General features: G+C 31.7%; 1 protein-coding gene across 2 annotated transcripts in view; it reads left to right on the forward strand.

The window, feature by feature from the left end:
* The window catches only part of LOC143062860 (uncharacterized), a 47,249-nt gene extending 35,619 nt beyond the window's left edge, over positions 1–11,630 (forward strand). For both annotated transcript variants that reach the window (XM_076234677.1, XM_076234676.1), the window contains one exon: positions 6,232–11,630. In XM_076234677.1, the coding sequence (XP_076090792.1) occupies positions 6,232–7,037 (806 nt within the window). In that variant the 3' untranslated portion in view covers positions 7,038–11,630. The remainder of the gene's footprint in view (positions 1–6,231) is intronic.
* Positions 11,631–11,874: the final 244 nt, after the last annotated feature.

Consider the following 11,874-nt stretch of genomic DNA (forward strand, 5'->3'; position numbering starts at 1 on the left):
TTATATCCATATTTATGACACTTTTAAACTGCCGAGTACACATGTTAACCCTATTAAAGAATTAAGGTCAGCCACGAATTTCTACTTCTGGTTTTTGTCAGTATTAATTTATTTGTATTTCGTGTTGTATTGTATACACTGAGGTACACTTGACTTGCTCAAGGATACGTTTTTATATAACATGCCTATGTGAGAGATAATTTAATGATACATGCAACTGATATTCATCCTTCAAACATTGATGTACTGCATTTAATAAAAAAAATCGAAAAGGATGATTATAAATAAGAATAGCAAATGAGTGCACTGAAATGCAAAAGGCATTTTTTCACAAATAAAAATGTAAAAATATTTGCATAGCCATTAGAAATTATTAAAATTTTATTTAATATACATAGGCATTGCTCACTGTTGAAGGCCGTACGGTGACCTAAAGTTGTTAATTTCTGTGCCATTTGGTCTCTTGTGGGGAATTGTCTCATTGGCAATCATATCACATCTTCCTTTTTATATATTGATATGCTTTATCCGGTTGTCAGTGATATTAGCAACTTCAAACACGTCCTTTTTAAAAAGTTTTCTCTCCCAAAAGAAGAAAAAAAAAGTACTTCACATTTTTAGCATTGTTTTAAATACAGAAATAAGCAAGCATGACATTAGTGATTCAAAATTTAAAGTTTATTTAAATGACGCGACTTCAAGTCAATATCTGTTGTGTACTCCACTAGCTTGTAACACAGCACGGATCCTTCTCGGCAAAGACTTGATCAATCGACGAATACGGTCTTATAAAATGCTCACCAATCTTGCACAAGAGCCTGCTACCTGGAGTTCTTGTCTAGTGAGCGGCGCTTGATGACGAGGCATGCGATTATCTTAGGTATCACGCAATTGTTCTATTATTAGTACCAGTCTGATAATTGGACTGCCAAGGGACCTTTGTAACGTGGTTAGAAAGTCAACAGTATCACGAGCTGTGTGCGGCTGAGTATTTTCGTGTTATCATACTTGCCTACGGTGATCATTATGGGCAGCATGTGTGGTATCAAAACCTCATATCTGTGTAGAGTGGTGTTAATGTTGCAGCGGATGTGCACCAGATGAGTTTAAGGCGAAGGATAGGGAATCCCATGTCGTCGCACTTCATCTACACAAATTGTCAAACTCGAGTACATTGTTCTTTGCGTACCTCTTATACCTGTGTCTGTACAAACGTGTAAGGCCACCTCTTCTCTTCAACACGAAACTTTATTATTTGATGATCCAGACTGGTCTTCATTTTTGCTGGTACTGACTCCTTGTTCTGTTGCGCAATCAGAACCTCGCAAGTTTTCATGTACCTGTTTTATTGTTTTTATCACGCAATTTTTTTTTTTTTAAAAGTTCATATTATTACATTGTTTTTACATTTACACAGATTTGGTTGTTCATTGAACATGGAAATGTGATAGTGCGATTGAGTATATGTTTTTTCATTTGATATTTTTTATTTTGATTTTGTGCATTTCATGCACTTTTTTATTGATTGTCAGATACATGTCAATCTCTTAGTGAATGTGACAGGTTGTCTTGCATCTTGAAAATACTTTAAAACCGTTTGATGAATAATTCGTTATATATTGATATAATTTAACACATACTTTAATGTAAAGAGGAAAATTTATCCTTGGGTTACAGACAATATGCATACCAAACATTTTATTTTATATTTAGAGCACAATATAGGTTGGAGAAATCAATTCTGATGATAAGGGAGCGTGTAAATTTTATAAAGCTTCTATAAGTATATGTAATATTATACAACATGTCAGTGCATTCAATGTATTCGTGCAGTATACAATTATCACCTAAAGGTGGAAGAAAGGTTGCTGCAGGTAGTCTAGAGTTAATCACAAATATAAATCAGGTCGTTACCTTTGTTCATGCAACTATAAAGAATGGCATGATAACACGAATTAAACCGTCTTTACATAGATTTCTCTTTTACTTCTTTTTTCATTGTTTCGAGACGTCCAGTCACTTTTACAAAAATAAAACTGATTTATCACCCTTAACTATTTCATATTGATGGCATACAGATTTTTATCAGGAAAATTAAAGTAGCAATTTCTTTTTGCATTGTTTCGATAAGTGCAGTCATTGTTTACAAAAATAAAACTTATTAATCAACCCTATCAGATTTTTCTCGTATATAATGTACAAATAATAACAAAAATGAGATTTGAGCGCAATTGGATTAATGTGTAGACGAAACGCGTGTCTGGTGAACTAAATTATAAACTTTTTATACTTTTCGAGTTATCCGATATGGCATATATTTGGAATATAGGTGTTTGCCTTAATGTAGGTCAAAGTAAAATGTGGTAGGTCTGTACATATAATTTAGTGGCTATTCGTCCGTCTAGCCGCACAAATAATCAAAATGTCTATTCATCCGGCAAGCCGGACAAATAGCATTTTACGGTAATTTGCTATTTGTCCGGCCAAAAATATTATGGTGAAGATATAACATTGTGATTTAAGGAGATAAATAAACGATGGGTAGCTATGAGGAAATTTGTATAAAATCGTATATCAGCATCTATGCAGCAAATACACTTTGAATAAGTAACTTAACTAAAAAAAAATGTGCATATTTCCATTCATTCACTAAAACAAATCAAAATGCAAATGCATATATATATTACAAAGTATACATTTTATTCAGATTTTTGTTTATACTAAAGGAGTTTGGGGAAGGGGCAAAAAAGACTCTCATCTTTTTATTTGTTCTAGGTTGCATTTCTGTAAATATTGACAATGCAATTTCCCATAGGAACTCCTTTTAGGGCTAAAACTGTACCACTTTTACTATGAAGTTTTGAAAAAATCTTATCCTAGAATTGAAAGTTCATATGCACTACAATTTTTTCAAAGGTCAAAATATAGGGCTGTGCGGCATATTTTCAACGTTTATATGCCCTGAACTTTTCAGAGTTTAAACTAACACTAATTTTCTTAACTACCCCTATCTCGAATGAAGGGTTACCACAGATTTCAATGTAAACAATATGCTCATGTCTATTTACTGGTAACATTCCCAAGTTATGTCTCTATGAGATGGAACACATCTAGAGCATAACTGGGAACCAGTATGTAAACAAAAATATTTTTCTATGAATATTCTAAATCTCCCCAAAAGAGGCATGTTTTGAGAAACAGCTGTATTTACAAAGTGCAACCTCTACTTATGAATTTCATGTATGGTAAAGAGCCTGACGATTGAACATTGGCTTCAATAGACATCTATGAAGTTCAAAAAGAAGATTCTGAATTTATTGTTTCCTTGAAGTTTGGATCGAATGATTTTCAGACACGATTTTTTAATTAAAAATGTTTGGGAATTTTTAACTCATAGGAAATAAGAGAAAACAGTAGGCACGTATAACCTTTTTCCAAAGTAAGATAATTGTCTTTACGATAGAAAAATATAGAAAACGATGTTCATTAAGTTAAACAGAATAAAAAATGGGAGTTATCCAACCATGGTATCCTATTCTGAGTCAAGGTTTATCAGTGCATGTTCATAGATCTCCGTTGTAGTAGAACTTAAAAATAATGCATACAAGCATATTTGATGTAGTCATTATTCAAATGCGTTTTGCCTCCATGGTGTAAATCAGCAATTTCAGTTTGATGTCAGGCTTTATTCCTCTCAGTTTACATGTAAACTATATACGCTGTTGTTCTGGAGTCACTAATATATAAAAATTTGTTTTAAAGGAAATCACATTCTCTCTTGTTTTCTTTATGACATCTTTAAATCACTATCTTCAATCATGTCTCACAACGTCCATTTCATACGCGCATTTGTTATCCGACACCTCATCCGGGACACTTTCAGCGCCACATGACACTTTTATTGACATAAAGATTTGCCGCATCCGCAAACGGAAGGCCGGACAAATAGAGATTATTAACTATTCGTCTGGCTAGCCGGACGAATAGACACTCCGCCGTAATTTTCTTTTCTGATAAAAGTTATAATGCAGAAGAGAAGATTCAAGTTCAAGTTCTAATATTTTATTGTCAAATGAAGACGCCCATTACAGAAAGAATAATATCGGTCAGAATAATTAATTTAAATTTAGTACAAATGATTACAAAGATGTAATTACAATTAAAGATTGCACTATTGTTTAGCCATATTAGATAACTTTCAACATCTTTATTGTGTCAATGTGTTTTAAATTCATCTGTTAAATCGTTTCGGACATTTTAGTCGTATAGTATTAAGAAGTATATGTTTATAAGGGGTGGGGTGTAGTATATTTACTATGGACAGGAACTAAGACCAAAATTAATGAAACATCGCGATTAAAGAGGCTAAGTACTGACCAACGGTTATTGTCGTATATACAAGTACATTGTTGAATGAATAAAATGGACTATTGGAAACGACATTAAATCGAAAGTCACTAAAATGGCCCTGTAGAACGATATTCGTAGATGAATATAAAATCCCTTACTGTGTCAGTTAACAGCATATTTCTCTGTACAGATCAATCGGAAAGTTTTGAAAATGGAATAGGATCATACTTTTGCCATTCTAAATACTATACAGTTTGAAGTAAATTGATGTAACATAGTCAAATACATGTACGACACGAGATGACTTGCCTTAGATTAACATGATGGTTAAAGTCCAATAACTCTGGAACGATTAATCGGATTTAGCGTTAGGTCCTAGCTCTATATAATAGTATAAGTTTAAGGCATGTTCATTGTATATACATGTGCTACAGTTAATGTGTGACATGCGAAAAGTTGCCTTAAATCTACCGTATAAAGTCCAATAACTTAGATCGATAAACCAGAACATTTTCAAATAGATAGGAATGTTACTTTCCCCAATCTTAACAAAAGCATCATAGCATTTCAAGTAAACCGACTTGGGTAGTACTCACGGAATCAATCCTAGCATACAAAAGTTATTTTTTGATGCGAGAAAAAACTTAATAAATCGTCCTTTTGAGTCCCGTATCTAAAGAATCAATTGAAAGGTAACTTTGTTCCTAATTCAATTATTCAATACTTGTAAAAGTTGCAAGATATTTGCCCTAAGTATTTTGTAGCCTCAGTACCACGTGTGAAATCCAAACAGACGGACAATGCTATACATGTTTGTACCATAATACGTACGCCCAATCTATGATATACCTGCTAAAATATTATGTATAATTATGTTGAAAATGGTAGCTTATTGTAACAATTCCAGTAGATTTGCAAATTGCGGAAGTACTACATAGAAAAGCCCGTGTTTAACAAGATAATTAGGAAAATATAATATATGACAAAAGGATGCTTCAAAATGATAACGTTTACAATGCCAACTACGCCTACGCCCATCGAAGTACATTTTATATCGAGAAGATTATCAATTGAGTATCATGTTTTTTCACATATTGCATATCTTTTGAATAAAGCAAGTTGTGATTATTTTATAAATGTATATGATCTGTTCTGTACAGGTATTTTTCACCTCCGTTATATATCGGAGCACTCCCACTTGGGATATACGATCATGTTCAGAGTATCTTATGTTACTAAATTAACAATTGACATTCATGACGATCAGTTTTCGCTGTGAGTTGTTATGTTGGAAAAGCTGTTTGATATGTAAAGTTTGTAAATGTATGTTATTGGTACTGACAAACTACGTTAGTTTTTGTATGTTGGTGACTCATACTGATAAACAGGCATTCAATGAAGTCCTAATTATCTTAATGCCACAACTTTATCTTTGTTAACTTTAAAATGGCAACTTGAAACTGAGACTACTATAACACATATATGTTAGTAGTCTCAGCTTGAAAGCATACTTAACTTTAAGACTTTTACTATCGATTTATCTTGTATACAATTTCGATGAATTTTCGATTTACTTTTGGGAATTCCCAAACTTTAGAAGAGGACTGAAAATAAAACTATGCATTATTAGATTTTACAAAATGTTACAGTAAATTAAAACATTATTAATGCTTGCTCAACTTCACTTTTTTTAACTTAGAGTTTATGAATTTTAATATCTTATAATTACAGAATATAGCAATGATACCAACTGTATGAATTTTAATATTTTATAATTACAGAATATAGCAATGATACCAACTGTATGAATTTTAATATTTTATAATTACAGAATATAGCAATGATACCAACTGTATGAATTTTAATATTTTATAATTACAGAATATAGCAATGATACCAACTGTATGAAGTTCAAACTGCCAGAAGAATCTACCCCCGGGAAATCTTTACCGGGTGCAGATGTGTTCGTTTATATAACAAATAGGAGGAAAAGACCAGACGGCAAACGAGGTAGGCGAAGACGTCGACGAAAGCGCCAAAGAAAAATTACCATTAAAGTTTCTTTATTAAACGAACATACCCGCCACAAAAAGTTCATATCTCGTTTACGCTTTCGTCCTAATCCTGATAAAAAATGGAATAAATTAGTTTTACCGTTTTCGGTAATTAAAAAAGCTAATCAATTAAAGGAAAGAGTTTTAAATCTTTGCATTGATTGCAAAAGATGTAACAGAAACACTCAAATAGTTTTACCACTCAAGACATTAAAGAAAAGACATAAATTTATGAAAACAAAACACTTAGATAAATCAAGAAAACCATTAAAACTTAGAAAGAAAAGGCCATTTCTAATGTTTCATGAAAAAGAATCTAAACAGAGGCAAAGGCGAGATACAATATCATGTTCTAAAGATAATCCTGTTAATCAATGTTGTCGTTATCAAGAATATATACGTTTCTCCGATATAGGCTTAGGCGACCGGGTTGCATATCCAGATGGTTTTTATAAAACCGAGTGCATTGGATCATGCTCATATAATTCCACTAATGTAGAAACAAACTCAACACGTTCTAGAAAGTGTTACCCAAGTAAATATAAACCGTTACAAACGTATTTAGTCTTCGACAGTAGTGTTACCTTTTTAGACATTCCAAAGGGACATATTGAAGAATGTACCTGCCACTGAATAAGAAAAACATATTTTCGGCTTGGATCTCTTCACGAGAGTATTGGTTTGATGTAGCACGTTTGATCTCCAGAAAGAACAGATACTCTACAACTGCTTCACAGGAACAAGTAATCGAGCATTCGAGCTGATACAGCTTACAGAAATATACGATCTATGCGGTTATTGTGTTTCATAGAGCAATATTTGCTTTGTAGCGATACACGTTTATGTTCTAAGGTGATAAATGATACTTTCGTCAGTCTTTGCTTTATATAATTTTGAATATGGCTTCAAAAAAAAACTATTCATATCAATAAGCAGTTTATGTCATCTCCAGATGTTTAGAGAAATTACATTTTTGTTTTCTTATGGAAGAAATATCAACATTCCGAATAAAATAATAAACAGCATCGACTGATGAAGAAAGTTGCGCGAAGATTTGCTTAGAGTTGTCGTATTTTACAGACGACTTTACGCTTAGTAAAAGACGAGTCATTTGTTTTTGTTCTGTAAATTGCAGTATTATTGTATATGTAAATGTGAATGTTTTGTTTAAAAATCATTGACCCGGTGAATGTATTACTGTGTCTGTTTTTTGTATCTTGAACGTTTTAAAAGTGTTAACTGCTTTATTTACATACATTGTATTACATGATTATTATGCGGAATCTCATATATTCCATAACGTTAATGTATCCTTCTCACAAGCAGCTCTCATCAAAGCAGAAACAAATCCAGCTTTTGCTTTTTACATGAGTTATTTCCCTTGAGAGGACAATCCGTTCCTTGTATTTACAGTAGGAACTTATATAAAAGGTGTTGCATGGATGTTGTTATGCTATAACAGTCATACGAAGGCGGGTTTCAAAAGGTCCAACAACATGTCTTGAGTCATAAAATGTCAAAGAACTTCCCTTATGACACAAAATCATGTCAATAACATACCACGAAATATAAATGTCTTTTTTTCATAGTTATAATTCTATTCTCAAGCATATGTGGCAATGTTATGAATTGTAACATTTATGTTTCCTTGGAAAAAACATTTTAGCATTCATGATTAAGCATGCGCATATATTCAGTTTAAGCTTGTTGAACAAGTTTAGAAACTAACTTTTGTTTTTATTATATGTAATTATCTACTAAATGAATGGTAAACATTTTATCCTATTTCATTTGAGGTGTGGTAATTATAATTTTAGAGTCAAATTTATTCCCTTATAACTTTTATTGCAAACGGAAGTGAGAGAAATATGCAGCGTCATTGCAACATGTGTATATGCATGATTTAGTACTAAGGTTGTCAACTTGTTATGTTTAATTAATTAAATTATATAATTTAATAGGATCTTTTTCAAACGATTAAAATCAGTCTATTTGGCAATATTGCTTAAGGAGACAGTTTCATCAATATAAATTGTTAAAACCTTTGAAGTAATACTATTATACTTAACTTTACTGCATTTAGAAGTTTATTGATCGACTTTCATAAACTATATATTCGTTTTCATTTTCCCAAACTTAACACTGATACTTTATCTTGTTAAATATTTTATTTAACACGATCAGAATATACGGAGATGCTGTTGTTGCTATCGTTTCTAATTAACCGTTGCTAAACAACGGGGTGCCTTGGAAGCCAAGTAGTCATAAGTTGTCGAACTACTGTTCCCTAGTCTGTCAACATTAAGGTTGTGAGATCCAATCCCGTACGTGCCAGGTGCGCTTAATTCCTATCATTATTTAATTTGAATTGTTTGTTTTCCAACCGAAGGTCGATGGTTCTCTCCGAGCTCCCAGCTTTCTCTCTCAATAATAACTAGCCGTAACGAAATGGCACACTGGTGCTGATAGTTGCGTTAAATACCAATCAATCAACTAATCAATGCAAAACGACATATGAAAACATCTATGCTAATGAAAAGCTAATACAAGAATTCGCCCAAAAATAAATGCAAAGGCAGCATAGAAACAAACAAACAGAACAGAACCACTTGCATGCATATCCTTCGCTCATTTACCACTATTTCGTGAAATTTATCTTAATAATAATTTGAAATTTTAACGATCATACAAATTGTCCATATAGCTATAATTTGATTTAATATTCCAATGTGTGATATTATTTTGGATAATGGTTAAAGAAGTATCGAGGATGTCACATATTAAACTATCAAGGTTACAGTAATTACCCATGTGTCGATTCGTAGTACAAGGATACTAGAAATTATGACATTTCAATGTTATACCTTATCAATAACTGTGTTTGACCTTACCCCGAATTACAATACAGATTTCTCATGAAGATACTGATATCCATATATTTATAATTGAATTTAAAACAAAATTTAATACCATGTACATGTAGAGATATACGGGTTTTCTTTGAATATCTGGGTTGAAGACTTAGGTTGCTTCTTTACCTCTTCATGACATTCTATCTTTTTCACTACGGCTTTTTATCGGACTGCTTTTTGTATGGTATTTGATTTATGTATTTGTTTAAAACTACTTGTGTGAATTTTCTTTACGATAAAGAACTTATATCCTGGTAAATCTGTTGTAGAGGTATTCTGTTATCTGTCTCCTATCAAATGTAAACGTAGGGGATCTTACCTTTTTTTGTAACTTTCCCAGTTTCTATTTTAAGAAATTGCTAAGAAACTGAGGTTTTTCTGCCAAGTTTACCTGGTTAGATTAATTTCGATATGATTTCAAGTTAACTGTTAGTTATAACGTTCCATCAGTTTTTTACGTATTTTTGCTTTCCAGGATTTTAAATATTTGGGATTCAGCGTTCCTGTTGAAGATTAATCACGAATTAACTCTTGGATGAATTTCGTGCGTCCATAACCCTTTTATGGTTTAACCTCCATCTAGAACACTAAACCCTAATCATTTGAAAGACAATGATATATAAATAACTACAAAACGTCAGGAGCTTATAACCCAACGGGACATGAAAAGTAGAACCAATTTCATCTAATTAAAACTAAAATTTTCAATGAATAGGCTGCTATCTTTGTTTCATTATTTTTTTAAAGTTTATCGGAAGTCTTGTCATTACTGAATCACTATGGTATGCTTTTTGGTATCCCTCCTTTTAGTGCAAAGTTGTCGGTTTTCAATGCCGAATTATTTAACGAATTCGAATTCAGAAGGCATAACATATTTTCAGCATATTTCGGAAAAGCCTTCATGTAAAAACTTCACTAGTTTGTAGTTTGATTTGTTACTGATACTTCATGGACATATTTTAGTATGTGTTATTGAAAAAACAAGGATGAGAAACTATATATTATATATATGATAATGTTGTATTTTTATTTTTCATAAGATGACTTTATTTTTCTTATTTATGTTGAAAGATTAGATTATTTATTGTCTATGCCTAAATAATTAATTTATTATTATAAATACTTGTAGCATGAAGATAGAGTTATTTAATTGTCTTGCCAACAATCATAGTTAAGAGAAGTTGTTGTCCCTCGAATGTATGTTTTCATTTGCTAAAATATAACTCAGTTAGTTCTGTCTAGCACTAACTTTACCACAGAAATTGTTTATAGGGGTAGGAATGACTGTGATCTGATGAAATTTTATATAGTGATATTTTTGTTATTGATGTATCAGAGTATAAAGAAATGCTGGCTGGGTATTGTATGTATGTGTTATAATTTTTTTTTTAATTTAAAGGAAATGAATGTTTCGGGAAAGATTTTCTTGTTTTGTATGCTGATTACTGTAAGTTAGTTTACCCTTATTATTATGAAATAGTAAAATCTGCCCTTGCCAGATTTTCTCTCACACTGTTTATTTTACTTCAAGATGATTTGATGTAAATGTTTAATATCCCTTTAACTTACCTACAAGGTTAATGTTACAGAAATACTCCCCGGTTAATTACGCTTTGTGTTCTTTTGAATCGGTACGTGTTTGTAGGAGTATGAATTATTAAAATGATATTAGTATTCCCGTGATGAGTAAACGAACCTTTTTGGGTTCAGCGGATCATATCAAAATAGGGACGGAGTCTTCTTAATTCCCAATCAATGAAATGAACTACATAAAGAAAAGAAAGTACATAATAAACAATACGCAAACATTTGATAATTTATTCAGTAATATTATATACTAAGTAAGGAAGGGATACATCAAGTGATCAATACAAAACAAACATAGATATACAACATTTAAACCACAACGGTGTTAATATATTACGTTAATGTTGTCAATTAACACGAACAAATGTATGTTTTTTACAAAAAAAATCAAAAATACTCATAGACAGAACATGAACATTTCAAAAATAAGTAAAATCACATGCTTTGTCAAACATAACCCAAGACTTTATTTTTTTTATACAAAAGATGTACACACAAGTTCTTTCAAACACAATGATTGATATTTTCCATAAAGCAACAACTTCTAACGAGTTCACAATCATACAGTGAGAGCCCGTCCGGTATTTTGATATGATTTGATTCATATTCGATTGTATTATCATTTGATGATGTCAGTATAGAAATGTTGATTTATTTATATTTTGATGTTATTGTATGATCACTGTTTAAGAATTGTTCAAAAAATAAAATATATTTATAATTTAAAGTTCCTTTTACTCCAAATTGAATACAAATTTTGCAGCACGATTGTTTCAAGTATCACTTTACCCTATGGACTGCTGCACATATCTTTATCAGGTTGGTTGTATCAAACCACACTAATTTTATCGTTAAAGAATGAACCATCTACCAACGAGATATTCAGACTCATAAGTCGAAAAAACAAACTGACAAAGTCATGACAAAAAATGAAAACGTCATTAAGACAAACAGAACAAATAGCACAACAA

Source organism: Mytilus galloprovincialis, chromosome 2 (genome assembly GCF_965363235.1).
Source record: "Mytilus galloprovincialis chromosome 2, xbMytGall1.hap1.1, whole genome shotgun sequence".
Classification (NCBI taxonomy): domain Eukaryota; kingdom Metazoa; phylum Mollusca; class Bivalvia; order Mytilida; family Mytilidae; genus Mytilus; species Mytilus galloprovincialis.